The sequence below is a fragment of the Pipistrellus hanaki genome (assembly GCF_964339955.1).
Source record: "Pipistrellus hanaki genome assembly, chromosome: 4".
Taxonomy (NCBI): Eukaryota; Metazoa; Chordata; class Mammalia; order Chiroptera; family Vespertilionidae; genus Pipistrellus; species Pipistrellus hanaki.
In genome coordinates this window covers 16,824,304-16,850,567 of record NC_140506.1, presented here as the reverse complement: position 1 = coordinate 16,850,567, position 26,264 = coordinate 16,824,304, and the positions used below count along the sequence as shown (strand labels likewise).

Sequence of the window (26,264 nt, the reverse complement as noted above, 5' to 3'; positions counted from 1 at the left end):
GAAGGGGGGCTTCTTCCTATCATTCACAGCATTTTTCTTAGACTTGAGTAAAATATACAAAAACTTTCAAAGAAAAACCAAAACCTAGCGCTCCCTTATTGTTTTCCCATTCTCTTAATTAGAAAACTTACTCAGGTCTAAATCCTTTGCTTATACTTATATACTTTCAGAGCAAAATTTGAGATCAATATAAATTTACAAAATGGATATATTTTTATTTCAATAATATAATTTGAATGGTGATGTTATCTTACTGAACCAAAACTAAAATGTAGAGTTTAAGAGCAAAAGTATGTAGAAGAAACAGATAGGTACGTGTGCTCAAAATGGTTGTGTTTATGCATGCTCATGTGTTTGGGGGATGTACTTCTGATATCCGCAATGAGCTGAGCAATAAGATGGGTTGAGAGAAGCTGGAATGAAGTACAAATACTGGATCTATCTCTGCGAGAAGTCAAGTAGATTCAAAGGTGAAAATGATGGAGTCTTTGGGATATACAGGCGTTCGCCATATATTTTTCAAACTTTGGTTTTTGTGTGATTGAAATGTTTATAATTAAAAATTGGGAAACAAAAACAAACAGAAAAGAATCATATTACATTATTGTGTGTGTGTTTTTTTTTACCTTTTCTGACTAAAAATAGTATTGCAAATATGGCTTTTTACCTAGAATCATATATTTAATGGTCTCCTCTCTCTCTCTCTCTCTCTCTCTCTCTCTCTCTTTCTCATTCTCCCTCCCTCTCCCCCTCTCTCCCTAAAGCTCCATTCTGACTTAGATAAGGGAGAGGGCAGTGTAAAATACACCCTCTCTGGAGATGGCGCCGGCACCATTTTTACCATTGATGAAACTACAGGGGACATTCATGCAATAAGGAGCCTGGATAGAGAAGAAAAACCTTTCTACACGCTTCGTGCTCAGGCTGTGGACATAGAAACCAGGAAGCCCCTGGAGCCTGAATCAGAATTCATCATCAAAGTGCAGGATATTAATGATAACGAGCCAAAGTTTTTGGATGGACCATATGTTGCCAGTGTCCCAGAAATGTCTCCTGTGGGTGAGTAAACAAACCAAAATTCTATCAGTTGCTACAAGACCCTTTTACATTTATTTCCTGCAGGTTGATGTAAACATCTTATTTGTAACCCAGAAGAGTATTCTTTCATTGTAGAGGATACAACAGTTTCATTTACTTTTTTTTTCTTCAATTTTCTTTGGATTTAACTTTTCCTTTTTGCTGCATTCTAAATACATAAGTAGATAAGTAAATACCTAGGACATATAACATTCTTTCCCATATTTATATTTCCCTGAACTCACAAAAGTCCTCATTTTGCTCAGAAATTGATGTCATTACAATTCTAGATACCTATATAGCTGGAGGTAACTATCACACTCAGCAAATACCAGATAGTAATTCTCGGCTGAAAGTATATTTTCCACAGCATGTATCACATCTGAGCCTGAAGGTGGCCCAGAATGGGGTGTGTTGAATCCTTTGTTGCCTTCATTGGAAATCCCAGATGGGTGATACTGTTTTCTTTGTGACTGTAGGTCACCATAGTGGATAAGCCATCACCCTAAGAAGTAAGTGTAATTATGAAATCAGTATTAGAGTAATTTTACAATTAAGCTTTTAGTATCATCTTTATTCTTTATAATTAATAATAATATAAAATCAGCCTGACCAGCATGCATGACTCAGTGGTTGAGCATCGACCTATGAACCAGAAGGTCACAGTTCAATTCCCAATCAGAGCACATGCCCAGGTTATGGGCTCCATCCCTAGTGTGGGGAGTACAGGAGATAGTCAATCCATGATTCTCTCTCATCAATGATGTGTCTATCACTTCTCCCTCTCTCTTCCTCTCTGAAATAAATAAAAATATATTTAAAAAATAAAGTCAAATTTGAGTAACAACCTAAACTGATAAAATCTTATAATATTTATTTTATGGTTGATGCCTTAAGGGTTCCAGCTTTAATGAGAATTTTAAATTGTAAGGATTATTCCTCAGTCAGCATTGCCAATCCCTCAACTTATTACAAAGTAAATTTTAGTTTCTAGCTCTTTTGTGAGATAAGGTTAACTCATCAGTTCCAAGTAACAACCTGAAACTCTTATGTGAGCTGTGGCTAATATTTCCCAAGTCTGACATTCCTGAGGGGGTTTCTGCTGTGTCTTACGGAGGACCCTAAGGGCAGAAGCAGGCTACTAGCTATAGGAGCTGTCACAGGGATTGGCCATAAATGCACTCACTGGAAATTGTGTCTGTGACCTTTGCAGGCATGCAAAGACCATATCCTCTCCTTGACCTGAGAAATGAGCTCGGCGTACTTCACTTAGACTTAGAAGTTTTGTGTGTGTACTCAAGGCTGCATATCTGTTACTCGGTGTCTGCTACATTTTTCCAACTGCCTCTTTTATATGGTACTACGGTTGCTAGAGATTTAGAAACACAGTGGGGAGAAGTCTTATTAGAAAAGTGGACCCTGAAACGGAGAAGAGCAATTTCTGAAAACCGTGCTTTGATTTTACAGGGCAGAAAATGAAGGTAATATTTTGAGAAAAATGTATGGCTTTTAAGAAGACATTGCCCTTTCGTAATAAATGCTTTAACCTGCTTCTGACTTCATGAAAATTGGAGATACTTATGTAAATTCATGACCCTCAGTGACACTTTATTACCCGAACAGCATCCTTAACCAACATACACACTTCTCTCCAGTATTCGAAAAGTATCTTACAAAGGTTACTGTTGTGCCAATTAGGATAAGGGGTGGCTACAGAGTCTGTGCCCTTAAAAAAGAAGTTCACAGCTAGTGTTTGAAGAGAGAAATAAATCTGAAAAACCAGGCAAGTGGTAGGTGAGGGAGAACACAATCGCATTTGCATGTTATTGGGTTGAGACATGGTTTGCTTTGCTTCCAGGAAATATTAGAAAGATATACAGGGGGGAAGAAAAAAAAAATACACACACACACACACGCACACACACACACACACACACACACATATATATATATATATATATATATATATATATATATATAGTATCACCATAGTATACTCATTTCAAATAAATACTAAAAAGTTTAAATACCATATCCAAATTAAATATTATAAATTTAATATCTACCAGGCACTAATTTTCCCATGTCCCACAATCTTGAGTATACACATATAACTAAAAGCACAGGAGACCCAGCTGGATCTGTGGTATTTGATGTTGTTGTTCTTATATGGCCAACCTAAAGCTCACCAAAACCAACAGTGTCCCCAGGCATCAGACTGATGTTCCCCAAGCACGGCCTTCTTACCTATGGAAACGCTTCTCTGCTCTTAGTCACTTTGCCCAACAATTATTTTTAATTTTTCTTAGAATTTAAAAAAAAAATTGTTGTTTATTCAAAGCCAGATCAGCTTACCATGGTATATTGGTCAGTATAGCTATTGTTTTAGTAAATCTCACCTTCAGTTTTATACATCTGTGTTTGAGATATTCCCTATGGAATAACTATTCTTTCCCAATAATTGAGAATGTTCCAATTTCATTTCCAATGAAGAAGAAGAAGAAGAAGAAGAAGAAGAAGAAGAAGAAGAAGAAGAAGAAGAAGAAGAAGAAGGAGAAGAAGAATCAGCCGAACCCGGTTTAGCTCAGTGGATAGAGCGTCGGGCTGCGGACTGAAGGGTCCCAGGTTCGATTCGGGTCAAGGGCATGTACCTTGGTTGCGGGCACATCCCCAGCAGGGGGTATGCAGGAGGCAGCTAATCTAGGTTTCTCTCTCATCAATGTTTCTAAAATCTCTATCCCTATCCTTTCCTCTCAGTAAAAATCAATAAAATATATTTTAAAAAAAGAAGAATCACACAATCTAAAAATATATATAGTTAAATAGGTTACTTTTGCTATAAAATATCAATAGATGTTAAAATATTGAAACAAAATTTATTATGTAAATGCCTACTTATCAATAGGGGAGTGTACGTGTGAAAATATGAACAATTAACCCTGGAATGAAGGTTAAATGAACTGTACAGAAGGGGAAATGGTGGTGAGCAGGGTAGAAAAAGATTTCAGAGGAAAATCAAGATTTGAGATCTGTAAGACTGTGAAATATATTTGGTTCCTGAAAGTTTAAGAAAATTCTAGTGAATCTATCAATATGAATTGTTTAACAGAAAGGTCACTTCGTTACTAACTTGTGTGACATCCAATAGGCCATGGAAGTCACATTTATAGTTAAAGTGCTTTTACTATGACATAAGGAAAGTACTTATTGATGCAGATATTCCCAACTCAGAGTTACTCCTTAGGGACAAATCTGGTCATTATGAATGCTGTTTTAATTCTTTAAGGTCAGTAGAGTAACAAAGAGTTACAGTAATGTTCCCTCTTCCCTATCTGGTAATTTTGAATCAATACAGTCTGTTTTAAGTTACTTTTCCTCTCAGAGTGCTGATAGGTCTAACATCTTCAAATCGATATTCGTACTTGTATTATCTTCTTCTGCCTGAGGTAAGCCATTATGAGGCAGCTGATTTGGTTATTGGTAATCAGGTTGCTATGATATGTTTTATTGATGTCAATTCTGAATCATAATTTATGTAGTAATGCCTACCATTTTCTGAGCTATAGTTAGGGGCCAGAAGATAAAAATAGAGATATCCATTCCCTACTTTGTTTAATCATTATGAAAAATTCATGCAGTGTTGGTTTTTGTTTGTTTGTTTGTTTATTTGTTTTCTATTTGATCTTTATTTTCATATGAAAACTTAACCCTTATGTATCAGAAAGTACGAATGACTCCAAGGTTCTTTAGATTAAAATTAATTGCAATTTATTATACCTTTTATTTTTGGGTTATATTATACCTTGAATTTTTATGGGGGCTTAAAGTCAGTTTGTTTGTTTTTTTAACTCAGCTGAGCTGGTCCTTTAGATATTACCCTTATTTATTTTAATTATCTCTTACTTTCTGGCCCAAAACTGTTTTGGACTTGTCTTACACTTTGTGTGCCCCCGTCCTTTAATGTGATATTTTTCCAAGAGGCCCTCTTATATGAAGATTAATATTTAGAAGCCAAAATAGGGTTTTATGTGTATTCTTTGCTATTGGAGTATCATTACACCCAGTTGGCACAAAAAAAAAAACATCTATCTAAGAGAGAGAAAGAATATTTGTGTGTCTTTTTACATATATTGAAAACGAGGTTTTCATTCCAGTACCCCAACTCCAATCTAACACTATCATTTATTCCAGTTTTTCTTTACTCCTTTTATTTTTTCAATTTTTTTTATTGATTAAGGTGTTGCATGTGTCCATTTATCCCTATTGCTCCCCCACCCCACTCCCATACAGACCCTCACCTCCCAGTGTCTTGCATCCATTGCATGCATACAAGTCCTTCAGTTGATCTCTTACCTCCCTGCCCCCAGCCTTCCTACTATAATTTCACAGTCTGATGCTTCTCTGCCTCTGTATCTATCTTTAATAATGTACTTTATTATCCATAAATGAGTGAGATCATGTGGTATTTCTCTTTCATTGATTGGCTTATTTCACTTAGCATAATGATATAACTTTTTTCTGAGAGTAAGAAATCTGGTGCTTTTTATCTTTTTGATATAATTCCTTATTTGATCAAGCCCCTGTGTATAACCAACCTTTCATTGTCAACAACCCTTCAAACCCCTTGTACATGCCCTGAGGACTTCATTCCAGCTTGACAACCTGAGCTGGCTATTTCCACCATTTTCTCTCTCCCACTGGCGGTTTTCCTCACTTCACTGGCGCTCTGAGTTCCCACCCACAGATGTCTTCCATGCATCCACAGGTCTCTGATACCCACTGCTCACACTTTTGTGCGGACACCTTCCTCAGTCTGCTCCAGCACCTTGTTCTGGTCTATTGCAGCTGTAGCTCAACTTTTCCATTCCCATCATTCTGCCTACCTCTTCCCACCCCTGCTAAGCTTGAGGACTGGATTCTTCTAGATCAGCAACAAGGAAGGGGTTACCTTTGATTCTTAAAGGGACTTGGAGTGTTCTTGGAACTGACAGCCCCTGGATTGTATTTTCACTGGTATAAATGGTTTATAAAACAGTGGTCTTTCATTCAGTTTTCCCTCCTCATTTTGTTGAACTATCCACATCGTTTTGTGAGAGGCCAAGGATGACCCAGGAAGTGTTTGATAAGGCCCAAATCCATTTTTCCCCCCGACAATACTTTTTTTTTTTTTTTTCATGTTGGATAGTATCTTCTCTATTCTCAAGACACTAGATGGCAAAAAGCCTAAGATGGAGAGGACCCCATTCATAATCATTTTCCTTTTCTTTTCCCATAGAGTCACTCCCTCTGACAGGAGCTCAATATTTACTACTATTTGGTGTTTTGTTCCTTTTTCTACCAACCGCACCACCTCTATTCAAAACCCTAACAGACTTTCTATTCCAATGCAAACTGTCTTTGGCTCAGAGCACTCTTTTACCTTAATGTGTGGAGACAAGCTGTTGATTTGTAAGAAACACCAATTATCAGCTGACACTTCTGCGCTGGAATCTGCTGGCTCACTGAAAAGCCTTTGATGAAACGGAGCAGGGCCCTGTGATCCCTCCCGTGTCAGCGTGGTGTCCACAGCACAAGTGTGGCCGGACTGTTTTCCTGGCCACGGGCTGTTAGGGCTGTGTGTTTAGGGAGCATTTTAGTCCTCTGTTTGATTCCTATGATTTTATTAGTGGTACAACTGCAAAGGTAATGGTATTGGCAGTTTTTTTATGGCTTCGGGAGAAGTGTATGAATTGTTTTTGTAGCAGCGCAGTGTGTCCCCAAACATAAACCATGCTACACTGATAGTTGCTTTAGCAGCCACTGATCAGCAATAAATGTTAAAAATTAACAAGAAGTTTCTATTTTTTTTCTCTCTCTCTAACAGCCAAATGACTCTGAGCGTTAAATATATGTTAGCAGGAGTTGCTTTTTGGCCACTGAGTACTGCAAACCATTAAACATATTTTGAAAGTATTACTCTTTCCCCAGCCTCCAAGTGGTTGTAAACATTAAATATGTTTTGTAAAAACTGCTTTGCCAGCTACTGGCAGGATAGCTGCGAGCATCATTTTTCTTTAAGGCCCTCTTCCAGCTGAGGGACTGCTTCTTTCTTATTTGCTCTATTCTGGGTAGTGTCTGTACACAGACGCGGGCAAAAGGCTACCCCGACCCAATTGTCTCTTGCTTTATGGCAAGTGCTCATGGGAGAGCAGTTGCACCTACATAAACCCTGCCGGCAGTAGGAGTTTTCTGAGGTTCCATTGTTTGGACTGGGTATTCCACGAGGTTGTCAGCTACATTTTCCAAAGCAATTTTTTTTTTTGTTTCCGTTTTTCATTGTGCAATGCGCTGAGGTCAGAAGATGGACTTAAACTAAGCTTGGTATTACAGCTAAGAACTTCAAGCAGCCAGCCACTGATGGATGGCACCCATCCATCAAGGTGAAAATAGTCCAGCGAGTGAGCAGACTCAAAGACAGTCAAAATGGTAAGGGCTACTAACGTAACGAGATCTTTAACCCAAACACGGTGAAGGACTTGAAGCCTGTGTCTGTCCATAACTCAGCATGACAAGCTCATGGGATTCAAACGCAGGAGAGAGCATGCCACTATATAAAAATCCAAGTAGGAGTGAACCTGTTTATTTTAACCAAATTCACAAGAAAAACCAAGTGTGGCACCAAAGTCAATTAAAGAAAGAAAGAAAGAAAGAAAGAAAGAAAGAAAGAAAGAAAGAAAGAAAGAAAGAAAGAAAGAAAGAAAGAAAGAAAGAAAGAAAGAAAGAAAGAAAGAAAGAAAGAAAGAAAGAAAGAAAGAAAGAAAGAAAGAAAGAAAGAAAGAAAAAGAAGAAAGAAAGAAAAAAGATTTGATAAGATCCACATATTTTCCAAACCATTTAGTATTGTATTTTGCCAATAGTATTATTCTAGGTGTATGTATAACAGATTCAAATGAGATACCTATTAATTACCAGATAATTTTAGGTGCTAGGAGTAAAACAGTGAGAAAATCTGACCTCAGAAAGCATCCATTCTGAAGGTCTACTTCAGGGGAGCAAATGATGCTCCATGTTAACCAGCACAGCAGCTGATTTTGTAGGAATGCTGTAACACACATGCTCATTTATTTCCTCACTCTCTGTGCCCGCTTTCACACTACCCTGGCAGAGTTGGCAACAAGACTGAAGTGTCTGCTATTAATCCTTTGTAGGAAAATTTGTTGAGACATGAGTTAGTGCATTGAGTATCAGAGAAGTGGTTAAGATAAGGTCCACAATTTAAATATACCTATGAAGAAAAAGTATTTATTCTAGAAAATACCTCCTCAGAAAATAAGGGACAAACAGGAACAGAGATAAAATAAGGAGTGGAAGTAAATCTCACAATAACATGTGGAATAAAATCAGGTGCTCCATTTAGCCCATGCTGAAAGGAATAGTTTTGACTTTATTAAAATTACTTAAGTGCTGTTTTAAAGTGCTAGTAGTTCATGATAAAATATTTTTATTTCCCTGCAAAATATAATTCATCTTTCAGTTATGTAACCATATCTTATTAAAATTAAGAGTTTAACTTTAAAACTAAATATACGAAGACTGAAAGAGGACAAACTTCAGATTGAAACATTCCTGCCACAAAAGGTTTTTTAGGATTCAAAGTTCTTTCACCTCACTGATATGATTGGTGGAAAAAAACAGAAAACAAATTTAATAACAACAGCCGGTATTTACACTCACTACACAATAACCATTACAGGGAAGCTGTTCATAAAGTAAGGTCAGAGAGAGTGTATCAAGATTGCCACTATTTTCTTTTCTGACCAAGAAACTGACACTTGAAAATAAGGAAATCAGAAGGTACAATTTTATAAATAATTAACAAAAATAGTATCAAAATGTGATGCAATTTGTATAAATGTCCACAGCACTGGAAAGAAAAAAAGACAAAACAACATATCAACTAAACTGTCATCCATGATAATTTGTCTTGTAAGGAGAAACAATGCAATAGGATAATTTCTTGAAATCCTTTCATGGTAAGGAAGTGCCAAAATATCATTAGCTGTTGCACATTTTTAATTAGACAAGAAAGAAATTGGTAGCAGCCTGAACAGCCAAAGATTTGGTTTCATGCCCTTTTTTCCTCTTTTTGCCTATGTTAAGTCAAGTATATGCTGTTTAACAATGAAATGATTTATACTAAAATCATTGTTATCACAAGAATTTACTAGAAACTTCATTATAAGAGGGGGAAACATACCTCCATTTTCCCAAATCTTCTTAAAAGAAGACTTCTTCTCTTTCTGAAAGAATTTATCATCTTTATAGAAGATAAGTTCTATAATACAATAATATCTATTTATATTTAATTATATTTTATAACTAATATTAAGTGCCTATTTAGCTAGAAGCCTTAATTTGAAGCAATTCACACATATGATTATGTTTCTATTTCCATTGTCAAATATATTCATTTATTATTTAAACCTAGTTTCATTTTTTTATTCTCTCTTTTGCCTGAATAGTCAGAATAGATATTCTAGAATTATCTGATTTTATATAAATTTTTACTACCTAAATTTCTTATTCCTAATTCTTAAAAAAAAAAATCTGGTACATACTTAAACTAATAAAGTATTCTAAACACCAGAATAGAAAAGGGACTATGAACAATTGCTTTTCTAATAGCTCTCAACTCCGTTGCATAAATGGAATATATGAAAAATTCTATTTTGTGTTTTGTTTTTTTAAAAAATATGATTTGTGTGTCACCTGAACCAAAATAGATCCCCACACCCAACTGGCCAAGATGTTGTCTTTATGTGTTAATTTCTAATGATAGGAGCAGGTTGAGAACTTTTAAACCTGGAAAAGCTCTTAGAATTAAATGGTGTAGAGTGCTTTTACTACAGTAATAAGATCATTACTTGGCAAACAGAAAAAGAAGGAAGACTTTTAAAGATTATTTTGGGAGCTCCACGTGTTTATTTTTCATGAGGGTAATTTTTGGAAAGTCTCCTTAAAAAAGGATTAGTACCACTGAGCAGCGCAAGGCTAAAAGAGTGTTTGCAGAATACTGATAACAGCAGCAGCAACAAAAAAGTGTCCTGATTTGGAAACAAAATGGACCCCTGAGTAAACAATGATTAGTTAAAAAAAAAAAAACATTTTGGTACCTCTGTTTTATATGAAAATAGATTGGCATTTGATTAAGACATTATTAACTCCATTAATTTCAACCTGAATGATTATAGGCAAGTGATTTGACACTTACATGCACCTATTTTCTCATTTGTAAAATGGGGATACTTAAGGTTGTATATGGATTGAAGAACTTAATGTATAACAATCTAACATCACACCTGAAATAATTGGAACTGAATAATTAGTGCCCTAAGTCATTTTATCCTCCGCTACAGTTCTTGGGTATGAATGTCACAAGGGAACACGCTGTATAATTGCTCTACTCAACATGAATTGTGTTGTCTGCTGGGGCAAGTACTTCTCCCAAACAAATCAAACTACGTCACTCACACAGCTTTCCTCTGTCTCCCTGTAAACTCCTGCTGCTCTTCTGTTTGCCTTTAATAGACGATAAAGTCTTTGTTCACAATCATAATCAAATAGTACCTGGAGAATAAAAGCCACTGAGACCAGCCAAACATTGATTCAATTAATAACTGATCTCTCCTTCCTTCAGAACATCAGTTGTTTATCCAGAAGCAACATCTCCCTTGTTTTATAATAAAAAAGCAAACAGATGCTCTGATAGTTATATGCAACACACAGGGTTTCAGAATGCAGTCTCACTTCGGAATATTCACTTGTAATTGATGTCTATTTGCTTATTTTTTTTTCATAGCTTTCGGAGACATCATGTTGTGATTTTTATCAAACCTCCAAAAGACAAAGCTTCTATCATGTCTACTTTTATTCCTAAATTTAATAAATACAATATGAGTTACCCATAGAAATAGTAAGTCTGTGTATTTCAAACCATGAGAATTAGAAAAATAATACATAATTATAATAAATAAATAATGCAAATGATGAAGAAAACACTGCATTTAAAAAGTATCATTACACTGTAGGGGCATACTTTTGTTGTCAAAAGCGCCCCAGTTTTGACAACAAATTATGTAATTCCTCTACTTCTATTTTTTTTTCATTACTACATAATAATTCACTTAATTCCCTTAAAATTATTGTACTCTCTTTATGTCATTGTCATTCTTTATCCTGTGGAACTCAGCATGAAATAATACATTCAAAGATTATTTCTGAATCAGAGCAGAATTATGCAGTGATGGAAAGCAGGGAGGTCTACTACCATGATGGAAAGAGCACTAACCTGGCTGTCAGGAGAAATGCTTAAGTGTGTTTAGAATAATGTTACTTGCCTTTCTTATCTCAACTGCTGATAGAATTTGTGGTTCAGTTTTCTCCTTTGTAAGAAGACAAGGTTGGAGAGATAATCTATAAATCCCTCTAGAATCTAATTCTGAGATTGTATAGACTCATCTGTTGATACAGATCTGTGTGCTATTATGTATGATGATATGACTGTGGGCCCCAGCCTTAAACTTATATGTTTGATGACTAACTCATTTTTAGGGCTTCAGTTATGGTTGTGTAACCTGGGGATTTGCACAGAGCCCTATGCGAGAAGGGCCCTGCATTTCATTAAATCCCTGCTGTCCCCATCATGATGTTTTAATCATTTTGAACAAGGTGTCCCATATTTTAATTTTGTACTGGGCCCTGAAACATTTTTTAGCTGGTCATACAGATTCATTGATAAAACTTCTCTTTAGAAAACTACCAAATTAATAAGGGAATGATTAAGAAAATAATTTCTGCAATTAATTATTAAATTCTAACCTGTTTTATAAAATAACACTTCAGTATTAAGTCCTTTTTATTATTTCTGTAATTGAGTCTGTTCTTTATATGTTTAAGTATAGTTCATTTGAAAGTTGCTACACTAGTGAGTGTAATTCTAAAATAATGACACATCCCTACGTGAACTTGGTGTGTTGGCATTGACTACGGTTTTTGGTTAAGTCAGAACTTTAATTGATAAACACCTTAGGTTCATATATTCTTCCTACACACCAATGTCAGAGAGAGGTATCATAACCACACATAAAATTACTATCTGGAAAAAAAACAAAGTCAAGTTTGGATTTAAATATATGTCAAAAATTGGCTGCATACAATTTTAAGAATAAATTAAATATTATGTATATATGCCTACTTACATTTTTACCTTAGCTTTTTGTTTTGTTTCTTCAGCTAACCTTAAATAGAAAAAAAAAATAGAGAGAGAAACATATGGACTTTGTGTCCTGCTCATGTGTCTCTCATGCTAGTCAGTGCTAACTCACTAAAGGTCATGTGGGGGTTGATATTGATTTGAGAGTAAATATTGAGATTTTACATTGCCCCTACACCAGTGTGTGTTTTTTGTTTTTTCTTCTTGTTGTCTGTTTGTCTTTCAGGCTAGTCTAACAAATCACAAATAAACTATGCATAAACTTCCAGGGGAAAAAAAGATACCATTAAGCAAACAAAAATGAATGTTATGTTGCTAGTGTCTTGCAATATAGTTTAGAATTTTGAATATGCATCTGTTTTGTGTTTATATATAAATATATACATATGTATACATTGATACATTATTATATATGTATGAACACATATATTCTCACAATTTCCCTTAAGATAACAAAGAAATATGAGAAAAAATAATAGAATACAACTGTAGTAGTCTCTATGGCTGTAACTCATTACCACAAACTTATTATTAGGTTAAAACAAAAATTTATCAGCTTAAATGCTGGAGGTAAAATGTTTGAAATGGACTTATAGGTTAAATAAAAAACTGCCTTAATTCTGGAAGCTCTAATCTACTTCTTTGCCTTTCCCTTCTAGAGACCAACTTCATCCACCTTTCTCCATCTTAAAATCACATTGCTTCAACCTCTGCTTGCCTGCCACTCAATTCCTCTCTCACGCTATCCCTCCTTCTTACACATATAAGTCTCTCGTGCTTACACTGGGCCCACTCAGATAACTCAAGTTCATCTCAGGATCCACAAATAGTCCCATCTGCAACTTCCTTTTTGCCATCTTCGATAGCATATCTATAGGTTTCAGGTACTTGGATATGATCATTTGGGGAAACCATTATAGATTCTCCAGTTTCTATATTTAAAAATAGTTTCCTTGTTGTTTAGAAGGAAACTAACTTAGGAGATGCAGCTGGCCACAGGAGTCTCCACATTGAAACTTGAGGATGGTACCATTGCTTATCCTGATTCAATGTGGAAAGATTTCACAGAATCTTTCTACTGAATGCCTTGTCACTTAATTTATGTGTTACTGCAAAGCCAAAGAATACCAACCAATTTGTCAAGAATATAGTACACATGTTTTGGTCCAAAGAGTTCTTTTAATTCAACTGCATCTAAGCACGCAATCACTAATATAACCTTCATAGTGGGCCAGACTTTGGGTCAAGTTTCTTAATAGAAATGACCAGTCACATGTTTCAAGTTTGGTTTAAGCAAAAATTGACAAGTTACTCATGATTTAAAACTTTGAACTAAAAAATAAATAAATAAATAAAATTCATATAATGAAAAATGATGTTTTTGATTTAAGTATGCATATTGGTTAAGTGACTCCACTATCTTAATTTCTATATTTTCTATAAATGTTGAAAAATCACATAAACCTTTATCTCTTCAAAAATTGTCAAGGTGCATTTCCTTTTGATGTTTAGATAATTAGGTTATTTCACATTTCTCTCTCAGAGATTATGTTGCTATCCTAAAGCTTGGCTGGAGGCAGGTGCCTGCAACATTTTACCTACAGATAGTCATAGAAAGATATTGCAAATTAGTGCAGCTTCTGGTAACTGAAATGACCTGCAGCTAGCTTGCGGGCAGCGGTGAATATTAAAATAGATGTACAAAAGTTCATTTAGAAGTTCCATCCCTTTTGAAGTGAAGGGAACATTTATAACTGGGAAGTCTGACTCTCTCAGGAGCATAATAGTTTCAAGAACAAATATAAGCTTGCAGATGGTTTACAGACAGTTCTGAAATTTTTGTTGTAATCTCAGATGAATGATTTTTTTTATTTTAAATTAGTGTGTGAAGTATAGGGAGAGAAAGAGATGGAGAGGGAGAAAGGGATCACATTCAGGTCAAATAAATGTAAATTTTAAAGGTTTAGTTTTGCACAAACAAAAAGTGATAATAAAATTAAGACATTTTAAGCATAAACAGACTCGTACTCCCTCCAGGGTGAAATCCAAAGTCCTAAGGAAGTTTGGCCTGTTTTTGGAATTTGAGATTGACTTTCAATAAATCATAGCTCTTTATATATAGCTTATAATATTTCAATTTATCATAAGTACATATGAAATAATTTTTATATCTTGTATCAGATATTTTTAATTATTAGAAAGAAAGAAAGAAAGAAAAAAACCTGGGTTCATTGGGTAGAAACTAATAAAGCATATCCAAGGAAGAAATAAAGATTTATAATTCATTAGAATTAATATTTGAATATTTAGGTTTTCAGAGTTAAAAACATGAATGCAATTTTTATTTTTGTCTTAAATAAAAATTTCCATTTTTCTATTTTATCTTAAATATAACTATGTACATTACTTTTTATACAACACCCTTCTTTGTACATTTAAGTAATTTTGATTATTACTGAAATAATTTCTGTAATCTTAAACTGATTTCTATGATGAACGCAAATGCTTTATTTTAATAAGGAAAAATAAGAAGGCAATAAACTTAAATAATACATTGAAGGAAAGAAATTGGAAAAATTATGTTAATTTCATATATATATATATATATATATATATATATATATATATATAGCAAAGGTTCTGTTAAGCCCTAAAAAATATTTGTGCTTATGAACTCATCAGTATTGTGAAAATATGATCATCATATACTCTTAAAGAGACTCAAAAGACTCATAATACATAAAATTCAAAGTACAGTTAATTTTTTTACTTTTTATGTACTATATATTCAAAGTATTTTTATTATTTTATATTTATTTTTATTATTTTATATTTATACACACATACATAATCTATCATTTTAGTACAACTTTTATTATTTTATATTTATACACACATACATAATCTATCATTTTAGTACACTAGAGGCCAGGTGCACAAAATTTGTGCATGGGGTGTGTGTGTGTCCTTCAGCCCAGCCTGCACCCTCTCCAATCCAGGACTGCTGGCTCCCAATGGCTCACCTGCCTCATTGCCCTTAACTGCTTTTCCTACTAGCCTGATCACCCACTAACCACTCTCCTACCAGCCTAATCGACACCTAACTGCTCCCCTCCCCTGATGGCCTGGTCACCCCAACTGCCCTCTCCTGCCAGCCTGGTTGCCCCTAACTACCCTCCCCTTCTGGCCCAGTCACCCCTAACTGCCCTCCTCTGCCAACCTCGTCATCCCCAACTGTCCTCCCCTGCTGGCCTAATTCCCCCCAACTGCCTTCCCTTTCAGGCCTGTTTCCTCTCTATTTCCCTCCCCTGAATGCCTGGTCTCACCCTACTGCCCTCCCCTTCATGCCTGATCCTCACAAGTACCCTCCCCTATAGGCCTGGTCCCACCCAACTTCCCTTTCCTGCTGGCCTTGTGCCTCCCATCTGTCCTCCCCTGCAGGCCTACCCTCCCCCCCTCAAATGCCCTCCCCTGCAGGCCTGATTGCCCACAACTGCCCTCCTCTGCCAGCCATATTGTGGTGGCCATCTTATGTTCACAGAGGGGCAGCCATCTTTGACCACATGTGGGCGGCCATCTTGTGTGTTGGAGTGATGGTCAATTTGCATATTACATCTTCATTATATAGGAGATATATATGTGTGTGTGTGTATGTCCTTTTATACCTTTTTCAGTACATTTGCAGCTAACTCATATTGTAGAAGGCTGTGTACTTTTCTATAACATGGACATACTGAAACTGATTAATTCATGTCCTTATTAAAGGATAATTAAGTTGATTTCAGGTTTTGTTATTATAAAGTGTTCCTGTGAACAAGTTTCAACATATGTCTTTGTGCCCATGTAAAAGTATCTCTATCTACCTGAGAGTGGTATAGATTAGAATATATTTACATTTTCCACTAGGTAGATATTTAAAATAGTCCTTAATTTTTCAAAGAATTTTTACTCAATCACTTGCTCTCCTTCCAAACCTGGTGGGAGAAAAGAAGGAAATTAAGAAAGAAAAGAAAAGAAAGAAAAACTCTACTTCTTGAGGTATTGAATATGGGCTTGTGAGAAGAAACAGAATGAGGGTCAGAGTGGCAAGAAAAGTACAGTTAGAGGAAAAGTATGGTTAGCAATAACTAAAGTTACTGCCAAATGTTAAACCAATATTTTTCTGATTATAAAATGTTTCCCACTTTCTAGAGGAAAATCCCCTTTAACGTCACATTTTCATGCCCTGACCCCCAGGACTTCCCTTGTTCTGTCACATTTCTCTGCTGTGCATTCATTTCATCACATGATTCTCAGCACTTCCAGGAGCTCAGGGAGTGCCTACACCACTGTCTGGCTGACATAGCTCTCTCCTAGGCTGATTTAATCCTGCTTGGCTCTGCTTTTAATTTTCCTTCTAAAATGATTTACTCCATTCATATACCAGTTGATTACCATAATTTATTTTCTTAAGGATTGATCATTACTTTATTAATCTGTCACTTTGCAATACCGAAATCATTATAAATAGGGACATTTCCCTCAGATTCCAATTTCAGTACCAGGAAATAAATACCAAAACATCATCACTGGCCCTCAATACAAAACCTCATGATGTCTAAATACTCTATTGAAGTGTATCCTTTTTGCTAAGATTTCCCTGGGAACAACATAAAGCAGACTTTATCTATCTTATTTTTCCCTCTCATATTCCTCTACAATTAGCATGCATCCACTACAGGGCTTCACAGACCTTGTAGATATTTTAGTTTAAATGACTGGATCTTTTATGCTTCTTAAGGGGCATGAGGCCCAGTACATGAAAATTCACAGCCTGGCCTGCCCCCTCTCACAGTCCTGGAGTCCTCAGGGGTGGGAGATGATCCTGTGATAAGAGGAAGGTGAAGTCCCCATCACACTTCTGCTGCTGCCACTGCTGGCAGCACAAGCCTCTGCTGGCCTGGGGTGGGCCCGGCCATGTCACCCACCTGCTGCCCCAGGGGGGCTGAGGGGACTGGTTGTCACCATCTTGTGGCTGTGGGTGCCACCATCTTTGAGGGTGTGGCAGTCAATTAGCATATTCCCTCTTTATTAGGTAGGATTCATCTTTGTATGCTTATCACATTGCATAGTGACTGAGACAAGGCATATATTCAATATATATATATATGTTAAAAAAATAAGTAGATAAATAAAAAATAGATGAATGAATAAATAAATGAAAGCACCAAGGAAGTGGAAGACAAAATTATGACTGTTTAAACATTTCCCCTCAATTAATTGAGAAATGTGAAGGAAAAAGTCAAGAGGGAAATGTTCCATTTTTATCTGCCAAAAATGCATTAGCTTTACCAAGAATCATTTCCCCCTGCTCTTCCCTTTCAAATTTGTAGTTTTAAAGCTTGCTAATGCCTGCTAAACCATGACTGAACTGAACAGACACTTTAATAACACATAGTTTAATATAGAAATGTATAGAAAATGAAAGCAAATATATCAAAGTAGTCCATGATCCCATCACTTTAATTTTAAACTTTACGCACTAAATGGTAAACCATCCAAACATGATGAAAAGAGTTAGTTAGATGAGGAGGACAAAAAGAAGAAGGAAAGAATAAGTGGAAGTAGAGAATAAAATGAAAGAAGAGGAAGAAAGTGGTGGAAAAAGAGGAGAAAGCTTCTTTGGTTTTCCACAAGGCTCTCTTCCCACCAGAAAACAGGAGGCACATGTATCTGAAGATATACATATGCACGTATAGTGTGCTGTTATGGGCATATACGTAAATGTCTGTGCCGGTATCCTTTTTAAAAAATCTTAACAGAAGCATGTCTTATACCTGCATTTTTGCATTAATATTCAATCATGGACAGTTTTCCGTATCAGTTCATACTTCCTTGTTCTTTCAAAAATCCAAATGCTGCCCTGTGAGGCTCTAGCATGATTTAGTAGAAGAGTCCCCTACGAATGGACACTTTGTTCCCATTTTCTGTTTATGCTTTTATATACAGTAAATTATAACTTTAACGTTATTTTTATTTTATAAAAAATGTGTGGTCACTTGGTACTTATTTTTTAATAACTATCTTATTATTTAATGTTCATAGCAGTCCATTGTTATAAATAGAGGTTGTATCGAGTTGCACAGAAAACATGTTTAATATGTATTTTTAAAATAGATTTCTATTGATTTCTAAGTGGGAGAGAGAGATGGAAACAGCAGTGATAATAGAGAATCATTGATTGGCTGCCTCCTGTATGCCTCCAATGAAGATCAAGCCCATGACCCAGGCATGTGCCCTGACCAGGAATCAAACCATAAACTCCTGGTTCATAGGTCAACGCTCAACCACTGAGCCATGCAGGTCGGGCTTAATAAATATTTCTGAACAAAGGAGTGAATAATTGATACTTAGCAAATTTTAGCAATTGTCCTCATGTTCAAGAACGTATTAAGTAGTGAACACAGGGGTAGAATCTGTGACTTTGGACTCTTTTATTTCCTGCCATCCTTAGAATGTGTGAATTCAACCATGAAGGTTAGATGTATCTCAACTGACAAAGCATGTTTATAGCAATCTCTTCCATCAACTCTGTAAATATTCAGCTCATTTTGAAAAGCATTACGGTATATTCAGCTCATTCTGAATAGCATTATACTTAAGTATGAGACAACTTTGCAAGAAATAATCTATACTCAGGTAACCACTATATTTCTACTGCAGCAGTAACCTGTATTAAGATAATAATGTATATTATTATTTAAAATTATAGGATAGAAATCATCCCCCCCAGCATGATTGGTGAAATATATAAATAATTTTTATCCCTTATTTCTCTGTCAAATGAATGAATATTCTTTATGACATGCAAGTATCTTTTTATTATTATCAAAATGTTCCCGAAAAAGCTCATCCCCTAATATGATACATTCTTCTGAAATGTACCAGTTAAAGTTGTCTACCTCAGGCACCCCCAGAGTACAAAAAAAGGTATGATAACAAGCTTGGTGTTTGCAAGTTGCATGAAAAGATTCTTGGATTTTTCTCTTCCAGTTTAAAAACAATTTGAAACTTTGCCAATGAGTGAGGTAGTCTGAAGAAACACAGATAAAGGAGTGCTTTAAAATGAGCAGATGACAAAGGAAGGAAAACCAGCAATTTTACACTGGGAGAAGCTTTAAATGGTCTTCTACGCCTCTTCTTAATGCCCCTGAAGTTTCAGAGATGGATTTTCTTTCTTCTGAAGTCAGCAAAATGCAGGCATAACAGAACGTCAGTTCACCCTGCTCAGAGGGAAATTTGTAGTGGCAGATTTTTTCTCCCATCACAGCTAAAAGGGAGAAGGAAGTGGCATCACTGTAGGATGAGGGAAGAGAGAGGATGGGTCCCTTTTTCATCTGGTGATTGGACTGACCCCAGTGCACTTCCCTGTGACTCAAAGAAGCACTTTACTAATTCAAAAAGGATCTTCAAGGATGAGATGATAATGGTCTCTAACACTTGCTTCTGGTCTCATACAGTTTTTATTGGGAAGAGAGAGAGAGAGAGAGAGAGAGAGAGAGAGAGAGAGAGAGAGAGAGAGAGAGAGAGAGAAAGAAAGAGAATCCCACAGTAGCAAACAAAGGAAGACAGGGAAATTGGCTTAGGCGGAACTCAGTTATATTAAAAAATGAGCAGGTCTACTTCCTTTAGGAATAAAATAACAGATTAATTTTAGGATCAGATATAGGATCCTCCTTGCTAACCTCATCTTGAAGTTATGACAAGTACATGGTTATGCTAACCCTATATTCATTTACCTCACTTATGATTTGAAGCTTTAAAAAGGAATTTAAGATAGTAACACTCAAACCTTATAGTAATTCAGTATTTCTAAAACGTGGGGTAATATGCCTTGTGTCTTTAAAAATGTCTATTTTTTATTCCTCACATTTCCTGAGAATAAAGTTCTCAACAAATGCTGTTGATCAACTTTATGGCCTCGAGGGCAGACACAGAAGAAAGATGACAAGGCTCATGCTTTGGAGGAAAAGCTTTTTCTATGTGTACCCGGTAACCAAAATGTGAGCAGCAGATGGGAAAATTAGGCAGAGTCTGCAGTTCCAGTCTCTGTTGCAGAGGAAGTTTTTCCTTCGCTGTAGCAAACTAGACTATTAAGACACTCATGGCATTCTTTTATCCCCAGTAAGTGCATGATTGCTTTTGCTATATCATGCACTTACTTCCCTCCATGCTTTTGGAGTGTTGGATGCCCACGAAAAGGAGATAAAGTTAAGGAGTGAACATACTACACAGCTTCAAACTTGTCACAATACGATCCTGAGATGCCACTTTGTTTCTCAGCATCCTGAGATGCCACTTTGTTTCTCAGCATGGCTTTTGTGCCAAGTCACAAAAAGTGACCTTGACTTTGGGGACTCCTGCTAGGTAGTTTCCAGGTAACTAAAAGTTACCCTAAAACTTTAAAATATATTCTGATTGACTGAAGATAATCTGACCTTAAAGGCAAGTAACTATTATTCAGTCAGAATCTTCCTATTTATTATAAATAAGATTTTTTACATGTCCATGAACATGTATATTTTACCAACTCAGGCTTTTGTCAGATTTTACTACTTACTAATGTAATCCAAGTGCCTAAAACAGTACTTGGATCTTATTAGTCTCAATAAATATTTGTTGAACGAATGGACGAGTGAATGAGTGAATGGAAGTTTAATACAATAATCTGAATGTTTGTGCAGTCAGTGTGTAAAATATGTATACATAATTATATGTTTTAAATAATATATCATAATATTACTAAAAGAGAAATGAGAAACTGTAAAATAAGTAGTGTTCAAGATCTTCTAATTTATTTCTTGCAAAATGTGATGGAGATATTTACCTGAATATCATTAGAAGCATCAATGGTGGCGGTGGATGTAGAAATATTTCTTTCCTTAAATAATTTCAGGGAAGTAATTTAGAAGTCTTAACCTGAACTCTAACCAATGCTGACTGTGAAAATGTTTGTCAGTGCTTGATCCTCATGTGACAGGCTTAAAATGATCTTTAAATAGTAAATATAAACACTAATTAAGATTGTAGTGTATCCAAATGATTCCTCAGAGACAGTGTTGACTTTTAGATTTAATAAATTATGCATTTATCAGTCTGTTTTTTTTTCTGGGAATCAAGGTCATCTATGGTCGCATTTGGGAAGGGAGTGGTGACATCTACTGGTGGCAATAAATACTGCAACAGAAATTTGAGTTAATTATACAAGCCTGACAATTTTTCTAAGAGAAGGTAAAAAAAAAATTGCGTTAAAGAAGAGGCAAAATAGGCAAATGAATTAGTGGCACATTTTTGGTAGAATTGAAACAATATATTTTTCTGTGCAATAAAATATATTTTAAATCGTCAAATCAGCAATAAAAAAAATGTCAAGAATAGGCTTACAACTAAACCATCTATCTGACTGAATCTTTGTGTCTTGGTAAGAAATATTTGTATAACAGTAAACACTTTAAGTAAATAGGATAAAAAATTTGAGTTTTAAAACCTTTAAACAATAATCACATTTCTATATAAAATATTTCACACATATTAATTAGAAGACAAGTGACACAACCTCCATACTTTGAAACTGTAGTTTCTTAGTGTTTGTTATAGGGCCTTTTCTTTGTAAGAAAGGGAATAAGTTGAATTTTGTACTTAAGATTCAGTTTCAGTCTTTTAAGATAACATACACTGCCAATCCCTCTTTATAAAAAGCAAACCAATATACAAAAGTAAACATTGAAGTGGGACTTCTGACCTGAGAAAACTAAGATGGATTCACTAATACATTTGCTGTTCTCTTTAATGAAGTATTTATTGTGTATGTTCTAGATGCAAATTAGTGTAATTGGATATTAAATAGTTCATTTTTGAAGAGTTGAAAGGCACAGGAGTGATGCAATTTAGACAGGAATAAATGGGTGATATAATTGAGGAACAGGCAACATTTTACAGTAATACAGAGAAGAGCTAATCAGAGTTCCTCACAGAAAAATACCAATGGCATAAGTGTATCCTATATTTCATATATATGTATGAAATCTGTCTATCATTCATCCATTTACCATCCTATTGAGATATTTAGTTTAAGGAACTGACTCACATGACGTGCTTACCCATAACTTATAGGGTAGGTCAGCAAGCCAGAAACTCAGGCAGAAGTTGATATAGAAAACTTCAGGCAGAATTTCTACTCCAGGAAACCTTAGTTTTTATCATGAAACCTTATACTTATTGGATGAGACCAATTCAAATTATTGAAGGAAATATTGACTTAAACTCAACTGATTGTAGGTATTCACTCTATCTACAAAAAATTTTTATAGCAACATTTACATTCATGTTTTACAAATAAGTAGGTACCATAGTCTAACTAACTTCAGACATAAAATTAACCATCATACCAACTGTCTCTAAGTTGGGAAGGAGGCAAGAATGGTATTTGTTTAAAGAATGAGAAACATTTGAACTGTATGATTATTACAGCAAAGGCTGAAAAATTTAGAGGTATGTGGGTAGTAATGCCAGACAGATTGTTATTTTTAGGGGTGAGTAGACCAGTGTGGAGAGAATGTGTGTGGGTGAACCAAGACCAAATCCTGGAAAGACAGATTGAGTCATCCATCCTGGAAAGGAGCTGAAAAGGCATTGTTTTCCTGAAGGTAACCAGTCAATATTAAAGTTTTTCATCAATAAATAACACAATTAGATTTGTCTTTGGGGACAACAAATGTCATATTTTACAGCACAGGTTGAACAAAAGACTAGAAATTAGTAAGGGCTGGGTCAAATGTTACTTAAACATTCTGAGTGAGAGACAGCATTTGACCTAATAACAATAGTAATAGCTATATGGCAAGAAGAAGATATAGATGAGAGAAAACAAACAAACATCATAGGGAATTAAACTGCTAAACTCTGACAAGTGGCATGAGGAGGAGAAAGATAAAGACAAATACTGAATAACTCTTCTTCTGACTTAAATTTTGAGCCCAGTGAGAATAAACACAGGAGGGGAGCATTCGGAAACCAAAGTACCACATTCATCCCTAATAAAATTGGTATTGGAGATTATAGGTTATAATCTGCAGAGAGGGAGGTCTTCAAAAGCAAAATCCTAGCTCTAGACAGATTTAGCCATTACCTGGGATAGACTGGGTCACCGTCCCTGCCATTATCCCTTCCCCCAAGTACACCAAGTGCATCAGTGGAAAAACAGCAAATGCATGCTCCTTACTTTGGGTACAGGACTGAGTAAGGAAGGGTGTGAGGTATGGAGGGAAGTCATGTGTCTGACCCACTCCTGTAGCAGTCTTTCCTTAGTATGAATTATTTCCATGAAATGCCATAAATGTTCAATTATTTTTACATTTTCATTTTACTCCTATTTGTAACTGAGTGTGTGTGTGTGTGTGTGTGTGTGTGTACATGAGTGTACAAGACTAAAAAGAGGTGGGCAAGATAGATTAGGAGAGAAAAAAATAAGGGAAGAGGCCAGGGGTGGAGGTATCAGAAAAGAAAGCAAGACAAGTATTTTCAACTATATGTACATTGAAATGTTCTACTGCATAATAAATAAGTTATTATCTCCATGATACACTAACTTACATTTGCATATTTCTTTATTCATCTATCTATTCACTAAATCATTTGAACATCAATGAGTTCCAGGTGTATATAAGATTGGACCTTCAAACAAATGATACTTTACTGCTAATATAATAATATCACATCAACTGTAATGAGGATGATTTTATGCATTCTGTCTATAAGAAATTTAGTGTTGTATTTCAGACAAGCCATATACCCATACACATATAATTATCTAAGCCTCCTTTATACTAAGCACAGTATCTGACAATTGGAACTTAAGTTACATGTTTATTAAAGGAGATGGACTCAGGAAGACTGCAATTATAGAACAAGTTCATTTTTTCTACTCCACTATCTTCACACATGCTCCATTAAAATACCCTTGCCTTCGGATTACAACTTGAGTATTGAACATATCTTATCTTTTTTTGTGTCTGTGTTTTTCAACAGGCCAGTTTCCAAATGTTATTTTCATTGAGTTCAAACCTTCCCTTGTTTCACAAATCAGGTCTTATTGGAAGCTAGTTTTGGAAAAGTCAGAATATAATTAATTAGTTTCTTTCCTCTTCCTTGTTATTTCTAAAACTCTTCCTCTTTCCCTACTAACTGTCATGTTTTTGGTCTCTCCAACGCTGAGCTGAGAATGGGGAGTGGGTAAAGGAGAAATGCAGACTTTTACAGAAGATTGTAACTGTAATCTTGATTGATGCTTTCTAGGTATGGCTAGCTCAAAGTTCAAAGGATACCCCTGCCCTGGAAGTCCAGTGGGCAGCTTGGAGCGACCATACTGGGGATAATGACTAGTCCTCTGGCCCAGGCAGTGCTCCATTTGTTAGCATTTGCATTTATAGGTTCCACTTACACAGTTTTCAGCATTTTTTAGACATTCTTTTTAAATGAAATTCTTTTCAAAACAACCCAAGATTTCAAACTCTCCTCATCTAGCCCCCATAAGGCAGTGCCTTTACCCCACTGTTGGCAGTACAAGCACCTTCCTGCTGCAGTTCTATTGTAGTTCTCTAGTTCATTATTCTCACACCAGGCCCCATTTTTTTTGGTCCTCCTGCCTATAAAAGTCCTCAGGTGTGGGTCAGTGATCCTTCTGAGTGAGCTCCCAGCTCCCCAGTGTGCTAGTTGAGCCCTCTCAGGCTTTCCAAAAGCATTGATTTCCCTTGAGCACCATGGGGAGAGAGAAAGAAAAGCTGGAGCACTGCATGGATGGTCTCTGACCTGGCTGCGCACCGGAGTCCCTCACCGGGGAGCCTTGAAACTGCCCATACCTGTGCTCTACCCTCAGAGGTTGAGATGTGGTGTTTCAGGTATGGCCTGAGCGTTTTTAATGATGGGTCTGTGTAGTCAGAACTAGCAGAGCTGCTCTGAAATCACTTTTTCTACTGACACCCCCGAGATGCTTTGTCCTAAGAAAACCTGGAGGATGATGTCCGCATGTGGCAGGCTGGTTTTTGTCACCCTTTAGGGCAAAATCCCTTTCAAAACTTTACAAATATGGAAAGTTTGACACCTTTTATTCTTAGCGTTGGGACTTCAATCAAAGCTTCAAGAAAGCAAGAATTCCACTAAAAAGCATGCTGTGTGTCTGTTGAAGTGACCTAGTGCGGAGCTGATGGATGGGATAGGAGATGTTGACATCTCAAGGACAAAAAATAAGGCTGCTTAACAATTTTCCAGTCCATTTCCTTTCCTGTGTATTATTTACTTTTCACTCAAAAAAAACATACTAAGTATCTGGTTTTGAAAATATATCCAAGGTACCTAATGTTTACTAAGATCAAAAAGTGTCAAAATTTACCATCTTACAGTCACACGCTTGCTTCTTAATTTTTTCTTGGAATATTATCTATCAGCTAATAATTTTGCCTGTACACAGAATGAGAGCTTTACAAAAACTGCCGGGACTAGTTCTCTTTGTAAGTCTCAGGGTTCTGTTAGGCAATAGATTTTGCTATCAGGGTGTTTAAAGTATCAATAGTTCAACCCATGTAATATAACCACCACATTCCAAACAAACTTAATATGACCATAGAAGCTATAAACTTTTTCAGGTAAAAAAAAACAAGAAAAATGTTTCTTTGTTTTTAATTTAAATTCAGCTTGCAAAAGAATATATAGCATAAGTTATTACACCTGAGGATTAATATTTGAATATTTATATAGTACCTCATATAAAGTAATTTTGCTTCCATTTTACAAGATGAGGAGTGATTGTGAATAAAAGAGCAAAGAAATACAAATATAGATGAATGGTTTCCTTGTAGTTAGGATAAATTATGCCAAAATTAAATATCATGCATCCTTAGTT

The 26,264-nt window shown here is 35.7% G+C and overlaps 1 protein-coding gene across 4 annotated transcripts in view; it reads left to right on the top strand.

Moving 5' to 3' along the window:
- Positions 1-26,264, top strand: part of CDH12 (cadherin 12) — a 652,689-nt gene that overhangs the window by 538,891 nt on the left and 87,534 nt on the right. For all 4 annotated transcript variants that reach the window (XM_084880772.1, XM_084880773.1, XM_084880770.1 and 1 more), the window contains one exon: positions 765-1,059. In XM_084880772.1, the coding sequence (XP_084736898.1) occupies positions 765-1,059 (295 nt within the window). The remainder of the gene's footprint in view (positions 1-764; positions 1,060-26,264) is intronic.